General features: G+C 33.8%; 1 protein-coding gene across 4 annotated transcripts in view; it reads left to right on the plus strand.

Annotated features, from left to right (window-relative positions):
• LOC114333243 (plexin-A4) overlaps positions 1 to 25722 on the plus strand; it is a 933823-nt gene that overhangs the window by 852586 nt on the left and 55515 nt on the right. For all 4 annotated transcript variants that reach the window (XM_050663388.1, XM_050663391.1, XM_050663390.1 and 1 more), the window contains 4 exons: positions 4976 to 5208; positions 5603 to 5888; positions 7553 to 7801; positions 14176 to 14413. In XM_050663388.1, coding sequence (XP_050519345.1) covers positions 4976 to 5208; positions 5603 to 5888; positions 7553 to 7801; positions 14176 to 14413 — 1006 coding nt within the window. The remainder of the gene's footprint in view (positions 1 to 4975; positions 5209 to 5602; positions 5889 to 7552; positions 7802 to 14175; positions 14414 to 25722) is intronic.

Raw genomic sequence — 25722 nt, forward strand, 5'->3', positions numbered from 1 at the left:
TGGAGCTTAAATTTGTCCTGTGTCTTTAAATCTGCGTGTCTGCATGAAATCCTATTTACCACATTGAATCTTTATTGCTACAATATGATGCTCTCTTTGTTTCTGTTGAGTTCGTGTTTTGAATTTTCCTGTCTGGTAAGAATAGGTATAGTAGCGTAAAATGTACCGCTGTTAATTAGAATTTGATATAACTGTACTAAATATCTATTCTAATATATTATGTACTATTAGATGAGAGCGTATTATCAGTCACAAGGTTTATTTTTAAATGTTAAATGAGTTGCATATGTGAGTCTACATGATGAATGAAATAAGTAAAGACACGTACTCACAATCAATTTATTATTTAATATATTATTTATAATATGCACAGCATCATCAGGTCCCGGTAACAGTAAACTAAATGATGCCGATACAAGGAATGATTACTAAAGTCTGCACTATCATACCTTCTTTATCGGCATCATTTAGTTTACTGTTACCGGGACCTGATGATGCTGTGCATATTAAAGGCAGTGAAACCAATCGTCCGGAGTAAATAATAAATTGATTGCGAGTAGGTTTCTTTACTTGTTTCGTTTATTTTTAACTAATCCATACTCATGTAAAATGATAAAGTTATGCCAGACAGCAAAATTTAATAGTACCTATTATTTTTTATAACTTTATATACACTGCCGAGCAAAAAAATCGGGTCACTGGGTGAATTATACACGTTTGATGTCTCGAATTTTCTAAACCTGTTATCCGTTTTGAGTGATTTTTTAGTATGTTATAATTTAAGAATATCAATGTAATAATATTGTTGCTAGACAGGTAAATGTCATGTTAGAACGGGTGTAACAATCATACTGTGTTTTTCCTTAAATTTCGGAACACTCTGCGAAATATTGAAATTAAAACTCAATTGTAGCCTAAAGGCGGATATCAATAAAAAATTATGTTGTACGTTGTATTTGACGTAAATTTGCTCGTGTGTGCTGAACTTTATGTTGATGTGGACTGTGCGCCGCATAGAATAACGCAAAAATATTTTCGTGACGAACCACGCACGTTATCCGTCGTGCTGTCGGGTTTTCAGCCGACTTCAAAGAAATTTGTGCAGCACAGCAATGTTAGTGTGGACATGATTAGCCACTTATCGTTAAGTGGATTCGGGGGTACAACACACAAACTAAATATTTACGTGGTAAAAATACTTGATCAGATTTAAATTTGTGCCGCAAATATTTTTTCTGTATTTTAAAATACAACACATACACAAATGCTTATTGATGAGGATCCGCCTTTAGGCTTTCTTAACATTTTCTTTTTTGATTCATTTGCTTATGTTGGATAATTTACTTTAACAACTAACCATGTTATTCATCAATACAGGGTGTTTCTAAATAAGTGCGACAAACTTTAAGGGGTAATTCTGCATGAAAAAATAATGACCGTTTGCTTTATAAACATATGTATGCAAATGCTTCATTTCCGAGATACGGGATGTTGAATTATTTCTTACAAACTGACGATTTATCTGTTGCTCTAAAACCGGTTGAGATATGCAAATGAAATTTGGTAGGTTTTAAGAGGTAGTTATTGCGCATTTTTTGACAGACAAATAAGAATTTTATATTCACCATTGGCGTGCATACGGGTATAGTTTAAGTAACCAATACAGTGAAACGGGTCAGATTTGTAAGTCCTGCTAGTTCCCCTTTAATATAGTTCGGAGGCTGGTTGTTTTTTCTGGTGATTAAATATGTAATTAAAAATATTTATTTTTACTTAGATATACCGTTAAAGCAGGACATATCGTATGTGCGAAAATTAATTATTAATTAATTAATTAATCTTAAATTAAACAACATTTTACACTCCATTATCGAGCTTTAAATCACACACCTATACTCCAGTAAGACATACTACTGACCTAAAGTTTTGTAAAACTTGTAAATGTCTGAGGGGACCGATTATGTGGGTGTGAAAAACAGATGTCATCAAACGAACCGCCTCTTAAAACATCTTTGACAAAGAATACCAAATTTTGCCGACCTTAAAGCTGTTTCACAATATAAATTTCTCGAACAATATAAACATTTTCACCAGTTCACCAATGGTGAATATAAAATTCTTAATTGTATGTCAAAAAATCCGCAATAACTACCTCTTAAAACCTACCAAATTTCATTTGCATATCTCAACCGGTTTTAGAGCAACAAACAAACCGTCAGTTTGTAAGAAAAAATTCAACATCCCGTATCTCAGAAACGAAGCTTTTGTGGACATCTGTTTATAAAGCAAACGGTCATTATTTTTTCATGCATAAAGTTTGTCGCACTTATTTAGAAACATCCTGTATTGATGAAGAACATGGTTAGTTGTTAAAGTACCTAACTTTTCTATTATCCAACATAAGCAAATGAATCCAAAAAGAAAATGTTAAGAAAGCCTAAGGCTACAATTAAGTTTATCTATGCTATAGTATTCCACAGAGTGTTCCGAAGGAAAAAACGCAGTATGATTGTTACACCCGGTATAAAATGACATTTACCTGTCTAGTAACAATATTATTACATTGATATTCTTAAATAATAAGGCTATAACATACTAAAAACATCACTCAAATCGGACAACAGGTTTAGGAAATTCGAGACATCAAACGTGTATAATTCATCGAGTGACCCGATTTCGTTGCTCGGTAGTGTAGAAAGGATGGAAGGAAATACCAAAACTTTTGACAAATAAAAGATTTTTAAATCAAATTAAACTTTTTACTTAACTTTAACTTACATTACAGTTACAAGTTGCCATTAGCCTAAAACAGATGTCATTAAATTATATTTAATTCGAGCTGTTGCATGCTTTACTTGGATTTCCATGAGTTTTCATATTGGCATTAAGTCTGGTTTTAAATCAAGAATAAATAGAGACTGTTGGGCATGGAGGGGTTGTGAACCAGCTATAATCCCATAATATTCTGTGTACATATCTGCAAGAATGGCATCAAGCACTATCTGATTGTGATTGCCAATACTCAAGATATAAGATGTGAACTGTTCGGACGAGGTTTATATTTAAAGGTGTTCAGTAGGTTTAATCAGTAATAAGTCTATGTCTGTTTCAGAATCCTGTCTTCTCTAAATGTGTGCTCTGTGAAAATAGCAGGTATCAGCAGTCTTTTTTTTGCCTACTTATCAGTAGGGAGCGGATTTATATGCGATCAATTTTGATGAAATATGCGCATATATATGCAGTAAAAAATTACGAAATATGCGCAAGATATGCACAAAAATTCAAAAAATGCGCATATCGAGAAACCACAAATTATCTGTTCTATTCTATTCTAGGGGGTTCTTTTAAAGGGGGGGTGGCAATCTTATTTATTATCTTTCAAATACTGATACCAATAGTTACCTATTTAAAATAAAACAACAATATCACTATTATATCTTCGATTATAATTCACTACAATGTGTTTTTCCAAATTTTTTACGAGGAAACATTTTCTTTGATCAGATAAAATATTTTTATAACTAGAAAAACTCCTTCCAACATCAAGAGAAGTAATTGGGGCGTATTTAAAATAACTTGTTAAAGCCGAAAATTCTGCACCAAAATCAATTGCAAAATTTCCATTAAAAATTTCGCATATTATGTCCTCCAAAGTGTTAAAGCCGTTTAAAGACGGGATCTGATCTAAAGCATGAATATTTCAATTTCCGTTAGAAAATCGTAAAACTATGGTTAAAGGTGTAAATTCTCTTAACAATAGGGGATTTAAAAGAATCACCAGAATTATAGAATTGGGATACAAATTGTACTAAATATAATAAAAGTAAATAAAATTCGTATTTCCAGGTAAACCATCCTTCATCATTTTAACATCCTACAATCATTTTATAACGGCGTAATATAAGCACTATAAGTACTTTGTGTAAAGATCGGGTATTTTCTAAGAAAAAATGAAAAGGCAGTGAATAAAGCCGTCTCTCTTCAGGTAGTTCTCGAATTAATAGATAGGACAGCCTGTGCGGGGAAATATTTGTGGCTTGGTTCTAAAAGGGCCAATGTCAATATTTTACTTTTTTGTACAGCTTTATTTAAAATTTAATATTGACAAAATAAAACGGAATAAATTGACATTGGCCATTTTAGCCCCAAATGAGATACTGTGGCTTGGTGTTAAAATGGCCAATGTCAATTTTTTGCGTTTTGATTGGTCAATATTAAATTTTAAATAAAGCTGTACAAAAAAGTAAAATATTGACATTGTCCCTTTTAGAACCAAGCCACAGATATTTTGTGTCGAATTAAAAATTTTTTTTTTTTGGACTTAAATGTTTTTAGATAGGCACAAAATATGCATGTTTCTTTAAAAATATGCAAACTTTAGTAAAGTTCTCAAATATGCGAAATATGCATGCAATATGCATTTAGCATAAAATCCGCTCCCTACTTATCAGTATGTGTAGATGCCCTACGAACGTTTTCACGAGTAACAATATTATCCATGTCCTCTTATAAACAGTTTTGTTACCTTTCGAAAATTCAGTCGTAAAATTAAACATCGTTTGCTAATGTATTTATCTATTTATTTATTAAAACTTACAAATACCACCAATACTATTAGATTTCCCTCAGCCTTCTTTGCTTCGTCATTCGTTTGGCTTGCAAATTTTAAAAGCCACGAAGGTTTTACCAGAAAAATGGCCCCAATAAAGTTTTATTTTGATATTATTTTATATTTTATTAAAATAAAACTTTCGCTTGCTTAATCTCATTTAGTTTTCGCGATAGCCCTTTTACATAGCTTTGTTCGTTCCCGTGTATCTGTCTTATACATTGTGAGTTTACTAGGTTTCTTTAATTTATCCACGTTTTTTGAGAGTATAAAGGAATTATAAGTGTCGTCACTCAATGTCAATGCAAGAGTTATGCTTTATACAAATAGCCGTTTGTCTCATCAAATAATGTTATTTTGTTTCAGGTGGACGGTCCTGGTACTAAAGAACTTCGTCAGGGTCCAGTAACAGTGAAAGTTGAAGATTATCGTGGAGAATCCAAAACACACTATCGTTTTGTCAATCCTAATATTACTGGTATCTCTCCAAAGTGTGGACCAAAATCAGGTGGAACGATGTTACAAATTACTGGTGAATATATGAACGCAGGCAGCAATATTCAAGCATTTTTGGATGATCTTCCTTGTAGGATACTTTCGTAAGTACTAATATGAATAAAATGTATGGTTTAACAAAAGCATACTTAAGACACCCACCACTAAATGGCTCACCTACCAAACACCATTAAGTGATGGATGCAGTAATTGAATAATAATTGCAGAATTGAAGAACATTTCTCAGAGTACTAGTGATTACTTAATCTGTAGAATGCCAAGGCTTGTAAATATTGTAAAAAGGAGTAAAACACGGCCTAATGTCATAATGAATTATTTATTTTTTACTTTAAATTTCTAAATACGATTCGATTCGATTTTATTTTGATTGTTTTTTTCGAACCTCACTATTCTTTAAACTTAATTTTTTTCAAGGAGTTCTTTAGTTTTTTCTTGATGATGATATTCTTGATTTAACTATAAACGCTTTTGTTGCAGCACTGACCAAAACCAAGCCTTATGCATCACTAGCGCATCAGAATCAACCACAAAGAGAAAGTTGAAGATGAAGTTTGACAAAGGAGATCGATATCTAGAAGGAATGATGTTTGAATATGTTGACGATCCTGTAATTGAATCAGCTGAATCTGGTGTGGCGAGTCAAATCAAAGTACCAAAAGGAATACCAGCTGGAGGGATTAAAATATCGGTGACTGGTAGAAATCTAGCTGTTATACAGAAACCGCAGATGTATGTCTTTTACGAACAAAAAATGTTCATTAGTGTAAGTAGTTTCTTTTTCGTTATACAGACTGTTTAGTTTTCAATTAGATATACGCACCATAAAATGGCAACGCTGGTTCTCTGCTGCCCACCTAATTTACCAGATTCGCGACAATTCATTCGGTCATTCGTCATTTCACAGTTACAAAGCAACTCATTCTCATAAGCAATGTTGCCGATTTTAGCGCTTCTTTCATTGGGTAAGGAAAAGTGGGGAATGGTGCGCACTTAAGCAGAAATCGATTCTGTTGTAAATTCTTTAAATCTGTCAGTATGTTACAGTAAGCTCTAATTATTCTACTTTGAATATTTAAAATAGGTTTTAGAGAAATACAAAGTTCTAAAGCAGAATATTGAAAACAGAAAAGAAGTGCCCTTTGAGCACGATTCCCCAACCGTAATGGTAATCATGCGCACGGATTGGTAAATAGTGCGCACTGAATAATGTTTTTATAAAATTCTTTAAATATTGTTTTTTTTTCTGTTTTCCAACAAATACAGCATGTCTCTAGGTGCAGCTGGTTTTTCTAATGGTGGTGGAGTGAAGCTTAACTTAACATATAATTCGTCTTCATCGATAATATCTGACAAATCAGTGTCTGTTACATCAGACTAATCAGGTGTTAGCTCTTTCTGCACTCTCTTCTTGTTTTGTGTGCCTTTAAGTTTTTTTCTGTCTGGCGAGATATCTGGCGATTCTTATCAAAACATTTTTGAACAGTTGTCTTTCTTGCTGCTTTCTGTTCCTCCTTTCTCTTGAGATTCCCGTCCCTTAATCATCTTTTTTCCTTGGTTTTCTCCAATTTTATCTTCATTGGTGAGCTTGTAAGATTTTTAAATTGTTCGAGATTTTCTTTTAATTTCTGGTTTAACCCAGGATAGATCAACATGAGTGGAATATAATTTTCTCTAGCACTCATGCAGTAGACGGTCATGATAGTTCTTCCAGCTCCAACAGACAGAGCCTACCTTTGTAGCTCCTTTAGGTCCATAAAACTGTTCGTCGTTTCTTAAAATCGATGTCTTAAACTTCTCGTTTCCCTTATTTTTTTGCTGTCATTTCTGATTGCATATAGAGGATTTTGTAAATATTCGTTAGTATATGTAAGAATCATAGATTTTCTAGTGTAGTTTTGTGGCCTGGAAATAAAAATGATAACTTTAATATTTACCATTTCATTGTTTGTGGGGGAATCATGCGCACTCCTGCGCACTATTACCTCTTTATGCCTTAAATAGCAAACGTCATAAAAAAAACTACTGAGCCATATAAACCAACAGATACACCAAAATGTACGGAAAACAACATGATTTAAATCAATAGTAAGCTCAAACTTAATAAAACCTACAGACTTAGCGTCTTAATTTTTGGAGAAGAAAATTAGAAGAATTCTTGCGATTTTCAATAATCGGATCTCACTTAGGCCACGTGCAACGTTCGACTGAAGATAATGGCGTCAACCTTTCACGAGATCGGCCAAAAGATGTAGGACTTGTTGATTTCTTAAAATCTTCCACGGAATTTGAAATACAATGCAGTGCATGATTATCCGCTGCGCACCATTCCCCCACTTTCCCTTATATCTTATCACACACTAAACACACGGTATAGTCCTAATGATAATAATTTATTTCTAACGATGTTAATATTATTATTTTTTTCAGGAATGTACAATTTTGAGCAACATCAGCATGGAGTGCCGTAGTCCAGTCATTGATGCAACTGAAGATATCAAATTGGATGCGGACAATCCCTTAAAATTAGAGTACGGATTTCGCATGGACAATGTCACTGGTGTACAAAATTTAACCTTTAATAAAGCATTTAATCCATTCCTGCTATATCCAAATCCTATATTCATTCCATTTGAGAAGGAAGTAAAGTACTATAAGTCTGACTATCTTAATATAAATGTAAGTATATAAAAATACTGTTTATTATTTCATAGAATATTATCCTTAAAATATATAAACGGAAAATGGATCTACCTGTCATGAAATGTTTAATTTGAAAAGTTAAGTTCTGGCAACGGAAATAACTTTCAAAACTCTGTCATCTTTCAACTGTGATCAATTATCTCCACTAAGTTTTAAAACGGATGACAATGTATTACAATCCTCTGTGTATATCTGTGGTGTGTATCATTAAGTATATATCCATATATGAGACCTAAAATTTAACGTCGTACTGTACTAGACAAGCTACTTATCATCATCCTCGACGCTCCAAACCATGCTGGGTTTTAGCCTCCTCCACATTTTGCTTCCAGTCTCTTTTCTTCTTTCTTGTCTGTACCCATTGTTTTGTCCAAAAATATTTCGCTTGTCCAAGCCAAGCTACTGTTACAAAATTGACTTTTCTATGATCTTTTAGGCACTAATATTTTATTTTCATCATCATAGTCATTAACATCTTTGTAGATGTGTTGTGGTTCATAATTGGGCTTCAGCTGCTCGGACAGTTTGATTGATAATATTTCTCCACTGGTCGCGGTCATCAGTTACATGTATTGCCTCAGTATACTGTTTGTTGAGAAGCTTTTTAGTAATGTCCGCCCATCGCTGTGGAGATCTTCCGCGTTGGCGTTGAGTCTGAGGCCTTCCTTGGACCACCAACCGCTCCATTTTGTGATCACTTCGATGGATATGACCAAAGAACTTTAAAATTCTAGAGTAAACGGTACTGGAGAGACGCTGATCCGGTTTAATTTCATCCAGAACCGAGATATTTGTACGGCGAGCCGTCCATGGAATTCGAAGCAGGCGTCTCCATGTCCACATTTCAAAGGCGTCTATACGTCGTCTATTTGATTCTTTGACTGTCCATGTCTCGCATGCATAGTAAAATATGGAAAAGACCAGAGTTGAAACGAGTCTCTTTTTGTTTGTCATAGTAATGTGACGATCACGCCAGACCCCGTTTAGTTCACTCATTGCTGCTCTTGCTAGTTGAATGCGTCTTCTAATTTCGGGTTCACAACTGCCTGTGTTGTTAACTAGAGCTCCAAGATATATCATAGATGAGACTACCTCGCATCCCGCAATAGTTTGGGTTTCAGGAAACTGTTGTTGGCGATCAATAACCATGATTTTGGTTTTGTTGTAGTTAACCATGAGTCCAAATTTAGCACTTTCTATCTCGAGTTTTTTTAATAATTCAGTAATTTCTTCTGGAGTAGAGGCTAGAAGTGTAGTGTCGTCTGCGAAACGCAAGTTAGATATCTTAACACCACCTAGGTTTACTCCTCCCTCCCAACCATCCAAGACTCTGCGCATTATGAACTCCGAATAGATGTTAAATAATAAGGGAGATAAAACGCATCCTTGGCGTACTCCCTTCTCCAAAGTGCATTTGTCAGACAGGTATCCGTCCATTCGAATATTTATTTTTAATAACTTACTTTTAAACAAATGAAAAACACTGCATTTATATCCTTTATTTTACAAACTATGATAGCGAATTTATTTATTACACTAAATCTAATAACTTATCTACATAATTACAAATTCAAAAGTATACCGCGCCCGTTACATATCAAAGTACACCGACGTTTTCAAATTCACAACTGCCCTACTATTTCCAAAAAACCCTATTTATACATTATTACAATGTTCTAGAAATAAACAACATCTCGAAAAAGGTTAAATAATATTTACGACTTTAAAAGAATTTACTTCAGAAGTCTAGAACAATCGAACATCATAAATCATAATAAAAGAAAGGGTCTTGTTTACATTAAAATTATTATAATAAATAGGCCAGGTCGTGAGCAGCTTGCAGCGTCACACTACTATATATTATACTCAACCAAACTTATATGGAATCACTATGTATTTGAAAGCTGCAGCTTTTGGAAGCTATAGGTGTAAATATTTTAGTTGAAACGATACGAAGAAGAGTTGCCGTGCCCAAGGACTATATAACAGGAGGGAGTTACGGGGTCCTGAGTTCCTGAACAAGAAAGCACAAGATTGATCACGTGAATTGGTGTCTTCAACACCAAAACTGGAACATTGGAAATTGGAAAAATGTGCTATTTTCAAATGAAAGTAGGATGTGTAAAATCAGATGATTAACGAATTCGTGTACTTAGAGGGCGAGGAAGACAAGCAAGTACGGTAACTGCCAGATTTGTTCATAAATAAAAATAGGAAGAGCCATGTTCTGGGGAGGAATTATGATCGGTAAAAAAATCCTTTCATTTTCATCCAACCAACTCTAATAGCTCGCAGGTATGTTGATTTGGTTCTATAACCTGCAGTTAGGCTCCTGAGAGATGTGATGGAAGAAAATTTAATTTAGCATTAATTCGCTTACAATAATAAAAAATATCAGATGATTCAATATAAGTTTGGTTGAGTTTATATACCCATATACTAGACAAGCTACTTATCATCCTCGACGCTACAAACTATGCTGGATTTTAGCCTTTTCCACATTTCGCTTTCAGTCTCTTTCCCCTTTCTTGTCTCCACCATTGTTTTGTCCAAAATATTTCGCTTCTCCAAGCCAAGCTACTATATATCGCACCTCCGCTCAAAGAGTGTCATAAGTGAAAAAAGCAAAGTTTCGAGAAAACGACGTTTAAAATTTGCCCTACAATATTTTCGGATTTAATTAAAAAACTATTAAAATCAGAATAATAACTATTTGAGTCAGTTACAATGTTTTTTGAAGCTCTATAAAATATTAAAAGTATATTAAAACTATTAAATAAAAAAAAATTGAGTTGTAACACTATACAGATAAAATATCTAACGAAAAATTTACGAAATATTATTTATCAAAAGTGACACTTGCAGTACAGAATATAATATAATAATTGTTGTTATCTGGTTAACAGACTTATACTTTTTAATGATGTAACTTTAAATACAAGTAACAACATTAAACACAAAATACTGCTAAAAGAAAGATAAATAAGTGATAAATGTGTCACTTATAAATGTGATAAAAGTAATCACATATAGTGTCTTAAATCGACAAACGACGCTTTATACACATCTTAGATGGACACATGCTTTGCACAAGTCGATATGTGACACTGTTTGTGTTCGGTGCGTCGTTGATTTTGGATAATCTCTACTTTATTGGATAATCACTAGTGTCATCTAACGATAAATACTTGACCCATAGACGTGACACTTTGTGAGATGGGAGTTTATAGTTTTATTAAACTGTTGGTGCAATAAAACCGATTTTAATTTTTTTTTTGAGTTATGACACTCTTTGAGCGGAGGTGCGAAATATACATCAGCGCTACAGGTCTTACAGGCCCATGGCTTCCGAAAACATGATTATTTCGCTCCATTTTTCCGGTCTCTTGCCTTTTCTCACCAATATCTCACGTCTATTTCTATCAAGTCTTGCTTTACCGCTTCCAACTATTTCTTCCCTGGACGTCTTCTTTTTTTCATTTCTTCCTTCTTCAGTATTGTTTTAACATTTCGATTCTCTGGCATTCGTTTGGCTCGTATTTTCGCCGCAATATAGATTAGATATAATTTTAATAATTATTTATTGACGATTGTCAATATTCTTGCTTTTTAATATATCTACAAACTTTTTGTGTTTTTAACCTTAGAACAAACTACACTCGCGATCATAAAAAGCGGGTCAGAAAAAGTTAGATTTCTCGAATTTTCTAAACCTGTTTTCCGATTTGAGTGATTTTTTTAGTATGTTATAGCCTTATTCTTTAACAATATCGTCATAATAATACTGTTATTGCTAGACAGGTAAATTGTCATTTTATACCGGGTGTAACAATCATACTGTGTTTATTCCTCAAAGTTCGAAACACCCCGTGGAATGTTTTAGCATAGATCAAATATTGAAATTAAAACTCGATTGTAGCCTTAGGCTTTCTTAACATTTTCTTTTTTGATTTATTTGTTTATGTTGGATAATAAAAAAGTTAGGCACCTTAACAACTAACCATGTTCTTCATCAATACAGGGTGTTTCTAAATAAGTGCGACAAACTTTAAGGGGTAATTCTGTATGAAAAAATAATGACAGTTTGCTTTATTAACATATGCCTGCAAATACTTCCGAGATTCGGGATGTTGAAATTTTTCTTACAAACTGACGATTTATTTATTGCTCTAAAACCAATAGAGATATGCAAATGAAATTTGGTAGCTTTTAAGAGGCAGTTATTGTGGATTTTTTGACATACAATTAATAATTCTATATTCACCATTGTCGTGCATACGGGTATAAACATTTTAGATACATCCCGTATGCACGCCAATGGTGAATATAAAATTCTTAATTGTATGTCAAAAAATGCGCCATAACTACCTCTTAGCTTCTACCAAATTTCATTTGCATATCTCAACCGGTTTTAGAGCAATAAATAAATCGTCAGTTTGTAGGAAAAAATTCAACATCCCGTATCTCTTAACCGAAGAATTTGCGGTCATACGTTTATAAAGCAAACGGTCATTATTTTTTCATGCAGAATTGCCCCTTAAAGTTGTCGCACTTATTTAGAAACACCCTGTATTGATGAAGAACATGGCTAGTTATTAACGTGCTTAACTTTTCTATTATTTAACATAAACAAATAAATCAAAAAAGAAAATGTTAAGAGAGCCTAAGTCTACAATTTAGTTTTAATTTCAATATTTTATTTATGCTAAAACATTCCACAGGGTGTTCCGAACTTTTAGGAATAAACACAGTATGATTGTTACACCCGGTATACAATGACAATTTACCGGTCTAGCAACAATATTATTATGGCGATATTATTAAAGAATAAGGCTATAACATACTAAAAAAATCACTCAAATCGGACAACACGTTTACAAAATTCGAGACATCTAACTCGAATAACTCCATCGAGTGACCCGCTTTTTATGATCGCGAGTGTATATAGGCGAAGCAATAAAGCACAAAAATCGGCCTTACCTCCGAAAAAAAAAAACGACAAGATGGATCTTAATAATTCTTTTTGCATTCGATTCGTGAATGCGCTAGGAAACTTTGTAACCCCGAGCCATGATATAATATTGAAAAACTGCATACAAAAAATGCATTCTTAAAGTGCATCTCAAACAGACAATAAAAAAATTCAGAACTCGTCAATTATCGGCGGAAATGAGTTCAATTTTGTTACTCTGGAGTTTTTGGGATCGCTGAAAACGAATATGACGTCGTAAGTGATCTCCGTAATATCTAGTGTCTAGGGTATCTCGTCTTCTGGAGTTTTCGGCAAATTCAATAAAAAAATTAGTCAAAAATCATTACTCGGGGGGTTTTTAGGGTCACTAACGACGAATATGACATCTGAAGTGATCTACGGAGTACCTGGTGCCCAGGGTACCTACTGTTTACCCGACTTGTGGAGTTTTCGGCAAAAAATTTATTAAAAAATTAGTCAAAAATCATAACTTGGGGGGTTTTGGGGGTCCCTAACGACGAATATGACATCGGAAGTGATCTCCGTAATATCTAGTGCCCAGGGTACCCCGTTTTCTGGAGTTTTCGGCAAACTCATTAAAAAATTAGTCAAAATTCATTACTCGGGGGGTTTTTGGGGTCTCTGACGACGAATATGACATCGTGAGTGAGCTCCGGAGTACCTGATACCCATCTTCCGAAGTTTTCGGCAAATTCATTAAAAAATTAGTCAAAAATTATTAGTCACGAGATAAACAGTAGGTACCCTGGGCACCAGGTACTCCGGAGATCACTTCCGATGTCATATTCGTCGTTAGCGACCCCAAAAACCCCACTAGTAATGATTTTCGACTAGTTTTTTAATAAATTTTTTGCCTAAAACTCCACAAGGCGAGGTAAACAGTAGGTACCCTGGGCACCAGGTACTCCGTAGATCACTTCCGATGTCATATTCGTCGTTACTGACCCTAAAAACCCCAGAGTAATGATTTTGACTAATATTTTAATGAATTTTAATGACCGCTCCGAAGCAGGAGGTTCCCTTGGCACCAGGTACTCCGGAGATCACTTACGACGTCATATTCGTTTTCAGCGAACCCACAAACCCCAGAGTAACAAAATTTAACTCATTTCCGCCGATAATTGACGAGTTCTGAATTTTTTTATTGTCTGTTTGAGATGCACTTTAAGAATGCATTTTTTGTATGCAGTTTTTCAATATTATATTATGGCTCGGAGTCACAAAGTTTCCTGGCGCATTCACGAATCGAATGCAAAAAGAATTATTAAGATCCGTCTTGTCGTTTTTTTTTCGGAGGTTCAGTGCTTTATTGCTTTGACTAATATGATATTTTAATAAATGTATTATTTTATTTCAGGGTCAAAATATTGATCGTGCTTGCCAAGAATCAGATGTTGAAGTACTAATAGGAAAAAGTTCCTGTAATGTGACTTCTTTATCTCGCCAACAGCTAACTTGCCGTCCTCCAGAATCTCAACCTCCCGCTGTCAATGACCAAGATGTACCTAATGGTGAAGCACTGCCAGAAGTTGTAGTTATTGTCGGCGGTTCACTACATTACAACATCGGAGTCTTATCTTACTCCTCTCCTCAAGGTTCAAACAATATTATATGCTTTGAAAATTGTGTTTTATTTCCGAATTAGTTTAATTACTTACATTATGTTGCAATTACTTTATTTTATCGTTGGAATTTAATTTTACATGTGTATCCTTTGTTTTCTTCGGAAGCTTTTGTACTGTCCTTTCTTTGTTCTTCTTGATTTTTTGGGTCATATAAACTTAACCGCACCACCAAAAATTATGCTCATTTTCATAGGTCATTTTCTCGTGAACAGATCAACGAATTCCTCTATTTTTTTTTTAGATTTTTCTTCGGTATCTGTTTTTCTTATGTTAAGTTTGAGATACCCTCTAGGGTGGAAAAGGTACAAAGGTGGAGTATACATCGAAATCATGTAGTTCTGTGAATATTTTATTTTTTAAATTTCCCTGATATCTTTAATAACGAAGAAAACAGACGCTTTTACTCCTTCACATATGTGTTTTAACTGAAGCAATACGAAATTTATATAATTATGAATATAAAAAAAATAAAAAATAACAATCGTTAACAAAACTTGAAAAACAGAAAGAAACCTAACGTAAACTAATAACAAACTAATTGATGGATTCGACCGTTACTTGATGGAAGTTCATTTTTTCTAACAATAAGACACTGAAAACGTTTGTTTTCTATACTTCCACAAAATTTATTATGCCTTTATCAAGTGATTTAGTTTACTATGTGTTTGCCTTTTTAAAGTCTTTAACTGAACAGGTTGAGGAGTGGGGAGCTGTTTGTCTCGAGTTGGCCATTCAGAATTATATCTGTATTTTTCAATTTATTACTTTCCATAGATTCTAATAAAGATAGCTTAAGGCCTTTATTTTGAATATGCAGGATTTGAAACTCTTCATTGAAAGTGTCTGTTTTTCTATTGCTGAAAGCCCTTTTGTGTTCTGCTATCAGTTGGTCAAAGGTTCTGCCAGTTTGACCGATGTAAGTTTTCGGACAGTCACCACAAGTTAGTTTGTAAACACCACTCTGTAGTTGCTTTCTCTTTCGGCTCTTATTCTTAATATATTTGCTTAAGTTGTTGTTAGTTCTGAAAGCTGGTGTTATTCATTTCTTTTTTTATGTATCTGGCTATTTTTGTTATCTTGCCAGTTTATGTGATAGAGCAGAAGGTACTGGGTCCTTTCTGTGGTGGTGGATATACTAATTTCAGGGCTTTCTTATGGAGTTTTTGGTTTAAAATTTGGTTAATAGTTTGTTCGTTATAGCCGTTGTTTACTGCTATTTGCTTAATGATGTTGAGTTCTATCTCGAAGCTATTTTTTGAGACGGGAATTTCTGCCAGTCTATGTATCATGAACTGGTAGGCTGCTAATTTGTGTTGTGTAGGATGGGATGATGAATTGTGTATAGTTGTGTCAGTATGGGTAGGTTTATGATATCAATTATCAGACTACACAACAGACATGAGTTCTCCGTATATCATAAAACTACCCATACTGACACAACTCTACACAATTCATCATCCCATCCTACATAACACAAATTAGCAGCCTACCATAGCATGATACATAGACTGACAGAAATTCCCATGTCAAAAAATAACTTTGAGATAGAAGTGAACATCATTAAGCAAATAGCAGTAAACAACGGCTATAACGAACAAATAATTAACAAAATTTTAAACCAAAAACTCCATAAGAAAGCCCTGAAATTAGTCTATCCACCACCACAGAAAGAACCCAGTACCTTCTGCTCTATCACATATACTGGCAAGATAACAACAAAAATAGCCAGATACATAAAAAAGAAAGGAATAACACCAGCTTTCAGAACTAACAACAACTTAAGCAGTAGAACAGTAAGAGCCGAAAGAGAAAACAACTACAGAGTGGTGTTTACAAACTAACTTGTGGTGACTGTCCGAAAACTTACATCGGTCAAACTGGCAGAACCTTTGACAAACGGATAGCAGAACACAAAAGGGCTTTCAACAATAGAAAAACAGACACTTCTACATACGCACTTCACCTTCTAGATCATAATCATTCTTTTAATGAACAGTTTCAAATTCTGCATATTCAAAATAAAGGCCTTAAGCTATCTTTATAGAATCTATGGAAATTAATAAATTGAAAAATACAGATATAATTCCGAATGACCAACTCGAGACAAACAGCTCCCCACTCCTCAACATGTTCAGTTTAAGGCTTTAAAAAGGCAAACACATAGTAAACTAAATCACTTAAGAAAGGCATTCTGCCGAAACATCTGTAGTCACATAGTTATAATAAATTTTGTGGAAGTATAGAAAACGAACGTGTTCGGTGTTTTATTGTTAGATAATAACAAACTAATGTCGCGTGTTCTCCCTCTAATTCTAATAACAGCTTCACATCTCCTAGGCATGCTGGATATTAAGCAGGCTATTTGATTTTGGTCTATGGAGTTTCAGATAGCAGTAACCATAGTTTCTATATCTTGCAGGGAAACAGGAAAGGGATGACGATGTCTTAATTATCTACCGACAATATCCCATAAGTGATTAATAGGATTCATGTCGGGACGTGCAGCCAGCCAAGATCCATCCCGGGTTGTAGTGCTACGAGAAGAAGATGAGAAGACGTGAGTGGGCCAATTCAATATCTGAATATTTAGTTCACTTAAACACATATTATCACGTAACGACCCGCGATACGTGAGAAGGCCTTGCCTCATCATGCATTAAGATGAAATTATTTCCTATAAGCGAGGAATTAGACAGGGCGACACCGTCTCCCTCTAACTATTTACTGCAGCTCTGGAATATGGATTTAAAAAACTGGATTGGGCTAAAAGGGGAATGAATATTGATGGTGAATATCTGAGCCACTTGCGCTTTGCAGATGACATTGTCATTATAGCCGAGAGTTTAAATGAAGCTCACAAAATGATGGAAGAACTAAAACAGGCCATAGAACAAGTAGGTCTGAACATAAACTTTCAAAAAACAAAATACATGACCAATTTAGTTACAAGTGATGTTATGAGAGTAGGTGAGCATGGAGTACATCAGGATTTTAGCTATATCTATTTAGGGTCTGAAATTAGAATAGGAAAAGACAATCAAACTTGTGAGATCCAGCGTCGTATAGGCTTGGGAAGGTCAGCATTTGGCAAGATGCGACATATTCTAAAAGGAACGCTACCGATTTGCTTGAAGAAAAAAGTTTACAACCAATGCATACTGCCGGTAATAACATATGGTTCCGAAACCATAATGACTAAACATTCTGCAAATAAATTGAGAATAACCTAAAGAAAAATGGAAAGAGCAATGTTGGAAATAACTAGAAGAGATATGGTACAAGATAGGATATTGAGAGATAGGACCAAAGTGACATCTCATAGAAAAAATTGCACAAGCCAAATGGAGATGGGCCGGACATATAACACGTTTAAATGATAATAGATGGATCAAACGACTCATAGAATGGAGACCTAGATAAAAGATAAAAGACACCGAGGTAGACCGCCAAAAAGATGGATGGATGACTTGAGAACAACAGTGGGAAATTGGATAAAGAAGGCACAAGATAGAGAACAATGGAAGAATATGGAGGAGACCTATATCCAACAGTAGATGCAAGAGGTTGAGGAATGATGATGATGATTTTCTATATACAGTGTGTCTGCGTAACTTGGAACCATATGGGAAACTTTTTTAATATAAATTTTACGAAAAAAAGTTATTCTTCATAAAGTGCTCTGCATAGTCTAAGATGCAATAATCAGATATCAAATTTTATCAATAATATACAAGGTATGTCCAAAAATATGAATTTCGCTCAAGAGTAAAGTGCCTTTATATTTCACAATATAGAAAATTATTGTCCAATACCAAATATTCAGAATTAATATCCGATATTGAATAGTATATTTTTATCACCCCGTTCATCACACGAGCCAATTTGTTATCATATTTAAACATGTGCGGATTATTTAATTTGTTTAATTGTAGCAATTTACAAACAATATTTTGGCAATGGGCATTAAATTAGCTGACTAAGTATAAACCTTTGTTCTCTTGTGTGACCCAATTCATGTTGCCAACAAGAAATAATACATTTTAGAATCATTCTCAAGAATCACTTCAACCAGGCCAAAGGTGCCTTTAACTTTCTTCATACATTCAATATGTAGTATCAAATAGTCTTCAACTAAATCGCGTACAAGTCACAAGTCATTACTCAAAGTTCTCCCGGGGTAATTACCATTAGTGTCGGTCGTGTACAATAAAATCTCGAATTACTATTTGATGTTTTCATTATCTGAAGAGCATCCCTTCTAGAGAATTATCTGTGCCTAGAATGAAGAACTGTGCCAGAACTGAGCCTAGAATTATACAATTGTCATTGAGAAAAGTTGTTTGTAATTAAAAATTGTTATAATCTGCATTTACACTCTTCTAATTAAAAAATAAAATTTTGAAAATTTTCCTCAAATTACGGATATCATTTTTATACCAAACATCATTTTTATTTAAGATAACTCCGTTATTATTAATTTTGCGAAAAAAAGTTATTCTTTATAAAAATGTTTGAATAGTCAAAAAACTAAGATGCAATCATAAGATATCAAGGTTTTTCGATTTTATACGAGGTATGTCAAAAAATATGAATTTCGATCCAGAGTAAAATACCTTTATAGTTCACAATATTTCAACTAGAAGAATGCAATTGCATATTGAAACATAATTTTTAATTCTGAACAACTTTTTATAATACATAACAAATTTTAATGTGTATTGTGAAAAATAAAGGTACTTTACTCTTCAGCGAAATTCATTTTTTTGACATACCTCGTATAAAATTGACAAAATGTAATACATATCTTATAATTTTATCTTAGTTGTTAGACTATGCAGAACGTTTTATAAAGAATAACTTTTTTCGTAAAATTAATAATAACGGAGCTAAAAATGATGTTGGGTGTCCGTGATTTGAGGAAAATTTTCAAAAAATGTTTTTCAATTAGAAGAGTGTAAATGCAGATTATAACATAATTTTTAATTGCAAACAACTTTTCCCAATGACAATTTTCTATATTGTGAAATATAAAGGCACTTTACTCTTGAGCGAAATTCATATTTTTGACATACCTCGTATACTGTTGATAAAATTTGATATCTGATGATTGCGCCTTGGGTTTTAGACTATGCAGAGCACTTTATAAAGAATAACTTTTTTTCGTAAAATTGATATTAAAAAAGTTTCCCATATGGTTCCAAGTTACGCAGACACACTGTATAAGGTGTGAAAGGAACACAGTGTTCAAAGAAAGAAAATCTCTGTAATGTACCTTTCGCTATTTAAAGAGCCTCACACCAGATCCGTACTTGCTGTCAAGGAAATTCTACCTCAAAACATCAGAGAGCCTCCATACAACAATCTCGTCTCTATTATGTTGCGCTGTGCATACCGCTCACCTGGTTTACAAAAAATAACTTGTGGTGTCGAACCGTTTACGTTATGTACCTTTCTGTTTTTAAAGTTTTGTTAACTGTTTTTATTGTTACTTTAGTATTGTTTCTGTTAAAACATATGTTAAAAGAATAAAACCGTCTACTTTCTTTGTTTTTAAATATATCAGGGAAATTCAAAAAACAAAATGTTCACAAAACATAAGAGACTATAACATGATTTCGATGTATATCCACACGTGTATCTTGTCCTTCCTACAGGGTGTCTCAAACTTAACATAAAACAAAACATTTATTTTATTCCACTCGGTATAAGCCCAAGAAAGAAGTTTGACTAAACCTTTGTCCAACAGTGTAAATAACAAAGAAAAATCTAAAATAATAAAAAAATAGCGGAATCCGTTCACGAGAAAATAAACTTTTAAAATGAGCATGATTTTTGGTGGCATAAAACTTTTGCGGTTGTTTGTCTTCTGATATCCTTAGCCCATGTTCACATGATAGTGCACTACGTTAAATACTATGTTTATATCGGATTAAGTGCGTGTTTTTACCGTATTCGATTTTAAAAAATGTAGTACAGTGTTCTCACGTGGAATTCTTAAACTAATAGCCGGTGTGCATTATTCGATTTGCTTGACAATTCTGTCGAGTATAATCCTCCAGTGAATAGTTGTATATTACATGCACCAGTACTTATTTGGTAAATCGAATACTGTCAGAAACACGCAGTGCAATGTGAACGAGTCGTAAATAGGTTACTGAGCAATATGGAAGCTTTATTTTCAATTATCTAACTAGATACACTGTGTATCTATTGAAGATTTAATTTTTTTCGAAATTTTATATTTTAATAATTCAATTCAAACTTTCTTCAACATTAGAGACATTTAATTCTAACACTCAATAAATAGTCTAAGAGCTAGTGAACCCTCCGACTAACGGTCTTCCTGTAAGGCTAGAAATTTGTATAGTGTGATAATTCATAGCACACCAACGCTAAAAACGATGACCTGGCAGGCATCAGCCCTGCACGTGTATCTACCATGTGAATCGAAAAGTGCATAGTTAAGGGGAAAAAAACTTTCTCCTGTAAAGTTTAAATTTAAGTATGTGTTTGAGCAAGTCATTCAGAAGAAATGTGTACAATGACAGGCGATTCTGAACAGCATAAGACCTTGCCAGGCGAGGGGAAGAATTGGGGTTTTTTCCTAAAATTATTTTTTTGCATCAAACAAAGTTCTTTTTAGGTTTTTTGAATCATTCCAAACCGAAAAGGTCTTTAGTGACTTTTCTCTTAGGTTAATAGTTTTTGACATATAAGCGATTAAAAAATTTAAAAATCACGAAATCGGCCATTTTTCACCCTGAATCGGACATTTAACTGAAAATTTCAATATTGCCAAGGTAGGTAGATATTCTTTAAACGTCGATTGATAAAATCCCGAAGAGTTTTTTGCAATACAATATCGAAAACTATCGAAAGCGAGCGCGACACTGTAGTATAAGTGAGGACGTTTGAGTTTGCATAAATTCATTGTATCGAGAATGGGCAAATTTGAAGAGAAATCCTCGGACAGGTCGATTTTTATTTTTAAATTCGGACTTTTTGGCATATATATAATACTAGTGACGTCATCCATCTGGCGTGATGACGTAATCGATGATTTTTTTGAATAGGAGTAGGGGTCGTGTGATAGCTCATTTGAAAGGTTATTTAATTCTCTATTCAGAAATATAAACATTAACTTAATGATTTATACACGACGTACAAAATTATTTTTTATTAAATTAATTTACACAAAAAAGAAAAAAATTTTGCACACCATTTGCATAAATAATTAGGTTAACGTTTATATTACTGAATAGAGAATTAAATAACCTTTCAAATGAGCTATCACACGACCCCTACTCTCATTCAAAAAAATCATCGATTACGTCATCACGCCCAGATGGATGACGTCACTAGTATTATATATATGCCAAAAAGTCCTAATTTAAAAATAAAAATCGACCTGTCCGTCGATTTCTCTTCAAATTTGCCCATTCTCGAGATAATGAATTTATGCAAACTCAAATGTCCTCACTTATACTACAGTGTCGCGCCCGCTTGATTAGCAATTAAAAAACAAAGGGGTTTTCGATATTGTATTGCAAATAACTCTTCGGGATTTCATCAATCGACGTTTAAAGAATATCTACCTACCTTAGCAACATTTAAATTTTCAGTTAAATGTCCGATTCAGGGTTAAAAATGCTCCATTTAGCAATTTTTAAACTTTTTAATCGCTTATATGTCAAAAACTATTAACCTAAGAGAAGTCACTAAAGACCTTTTCTGTTTGGAATGATTCAAAAAATCTAGAAAAACTTTGTTCGATGCAAAAAAAATAATTTTAGGAAAAAAGCCTAATCTTTCCCCTCGCCTGGCAAGGTCTTATGCTCTTCAGAATCGCCTGTCATTGTACACATTTCTTCTAAATGACTTACTCAAACACATACTTTAATTTAAACTTTACAGGAGAAAATTTATTTTCCCCCTAAACTATGCACTTTTCGATTCACCTGGTAGATACACGTGCAGGGCTGATGCCTGCCAGGTCATCGTTTTTAGCCTTGGTGTGCTGTGAATTATCACTAGACAAATTTCTAGCCTTACAGGAAGACCGTTAGTCGGAGGGTTCACTAGCTCTTAGACTAAAATAAGACAACGGCAAAATTAAAGGAACACCTTAAAAATGTGACATGTTAGATGTCTCGAATTTCCTAAACCTGTTGTCCGATTTGAGTGATTTTTTAGTATGTTATAGCCTTATTATTTAAGAAAATCGATGTAATGATATTGTTACTAGACAGGTAAGTGTCATTTTATACCGGGTGTAACAATCATACTGTGTTTGTCATTAAAGTTCGGAACACCCTGTGGAATATTCCAGCATATATAAAATATTGAAATTAAAACTCGATTGTAGCCTTAGGTTTTCTTAACATTTTGTTTTTTATTTTATTCGCTTAAGTTCGATAATAACAGAGATATGTACTTTTATACTACAAATGAAGTATGCTATTTGGTCTTGATCAATATCATTCCAAATCTCGAGAACTACTGTTTCTACCTCTTGTAAGGTTCTAGGAGGTGGCAAACGCTATTGCACTCTTCAGCCAATTATGTCACACAAATGTTTGATCGGGCTAAGATCTGGACTATGTGATGGCCAAAGTCTGAAGATGTACCTGTTGTAAATATTGTAAATATTAAAAAGTTGTTACCAATATAAGGAGCCGATAGCATGGTAGCTAAGTCCTTCGCTGTGTAAGATCACTACTTGAACACACTCATCGCGGGTCAAATTCCTTGTAGCGCGTTCCATTTCCACCAAACAACAAAAAAATATGGACTTAATTGAAACTTTAAATAATAATTCTACTAATTTTCACAACAAACCAGACACTTTTTGACTGTTAACATTTTGACATCTATTGAAATGGTAATTTCTCATAACCTACTTTAGGTTTGTCTATTAAAGTAAGCAGAAAATGGGGATTTATTGATGAAAAACATGGCTAGTTGTTAACGTACCTAACTTTTTTATTATACAACATAAGCAAATGAATCAAAAAAGAAAATGTTAATAAAGCCTATTGCTACAATTGAGTTTTATTGATATTTCAATATTTTATATGTGCTAGAATATTCCCCTAATTTTCTAACAAGAAAATTAGATGAATACCAACCATATGAACAGGCAGGTTTTAGAAAAGGCTATTCAACTTCCGATCACCTGTTAATCACAAAAATATTAATAGAAAAATGGAACGAATACAAGATCCAGTTTTTATAGCAATTGTAGACTACGAAAAAGCTTTCGACACTATAGAACACACAGCCGTAATAAACGCAATGCAAAATTGTAGAATAGATAGCAAATGTATTAACTTAATAAAAGAAACTATGAACCAAGCTACAGCTACATACTACCTAAATGAAAATGAATACACGGACCCTGTACCATTAAACAGGGGAGTCAAACAGGGAGACACTCTATCACCCAAACTGTTCACCTTAGTTTTGGAGGACGTTTTTAAAAATCTAAATTGGAAATATAAGGGAATAAACATCAATGGCCGCTACCTCAGTAATCTACGATTTGCGGATGGCATAATCCTGATAGCTACTGACCTACAACAACTGCAAACCATGCTTTCAGAACTACCCACAGAATCTTCTAAAATAGGACTGAAAATGAATTTAAACAAAACAAAAGTCATGCACTCCGAAGAAACGATGACAATAATAAACAACAAAGTTATAGAAAAAGTTGAAGAATATATATACTTAGGACAAAAAATAATACTAAATAGGGAAATTCAAACGGAAGAAATAAAAAGAAGAAGAAAGTTAGCATGGGCAGCATTCGGCAAACTGAACTACAGTCGGAAAAATGAAAGAATACCCACGAACGAACATATAAAACACGCTGTATTTTCCTGTCACCGAGTCACAAAGAAAATTGCCCAGCGCAAATACATGTAATAATAATTATTACAGGTACTTGCGCGGGCCAATTTTTTGTGTGAGACGGTGACAGGAAAATACAGCGTGTTTTATATGTTCGTTCATGGGTATTCTTTCATTTTTCCTACTGTATATACTCAGAAATCAGCAAATTCAACTACATCTTAGATCTAAAGTTTTTGATGCATTCATTATTCCGATATTAACATATGGGGCACAAACATGGACAATCACAAAAAAGAATATGAACATATTCAGAGTCACTCAACACGCGATGGAAAGAGCAATGCTTGGCATATCACTTAAGGACAGGAAAACAAACACATGGATGAGACAGAAAACCAAAGTCACCGATGTGGGACAAAAATCACTAAAATTGAAATGGCAATACGCTGAACATGTAGCTAGGAGCGATCTTAACAAATGGCACAGAACAATTCTAACCTGGAGACCATACGAACACAAAAGACCCAGAGGCAGACCTCCTATGAGATGGACAGATGATCTGAAACGAACTGCCGGGAAAAATTGGCTACAAGTAGCGTACAACAAAAAACAATGGAAAGGAAGACTTGAAGAGGCTTATGTTCAGATGTGGACGTGAATGGCTAGACGAAGAAGAAAGAAGAATATTCCACAAGGTGTTCTGAATTTAAGGAAAAAGACAGTATGATTGTTACACCTGGTATAAAATGACATTTGCCTGTCTAGAAACAATATGATTACATCGATTTTCTTAAATAATGAGGCTATAACATGGTAAAAAAATTACTTAAATCAGACAACAGGTTTAGGAAATTCGAGACATCTAACATGTCCCATTTTTAAGGTATTCCGTTAATTTTGTCGCTGTGTGTATTTTATTGTATTTATTTTATTTGTCTAATATTCTTTTTCCTCTAGCGCTACAACCCGCTGTGTCATCCTTAGATTAGATCATTCTCGCCACTCTCTAGCCAACGTTTTCCAGGTCGACCTCGTGGTCTATTTTCGGCCTGTCTCCATTCGTTGATATCTTTTGTGTTTTTTCATTGATCATTCGAAGCAAATGGCCAAGCCAACAAATGAAATTTAACAAACTTTATCGAGCTCAAATCTCTTGCGGATTCTGTAGCCCCCATACTGCTCCCAGACAGGTCCAAAAATTTTTCTGATCACTTTCCTTTCATAGTCTATTAGCTTATAAATTATCATATGTAATTAAACTAATATAGAAAGGCTTATACTAATAAGAGTAGCTTCATATTTTGTTTTACGTAGAATATATTTTTGGGTTTTAGTTTTAGTGCTATTAGTTGTTTTGTAAATGCATAAGAATGGTAGATGTAGATAATACATGGTGGTAGTTATATACATACAGTAGAAAATAT

Source organism: Diabrotica virgifera, chromosome 10 (genome assembly GCF_917563875.1).
Source record: "Diabrotica virgifera virgifera chromosome 10, PGI_DIABVI_V3a".
In the NCBI taxonomy this organism is placed as follows: Eukaryota; Metazoa; Arthropoda; class Insecta; order Coleoptera; family Chrysomelidae; genus Diabrotica; species Diabrotica virgifera.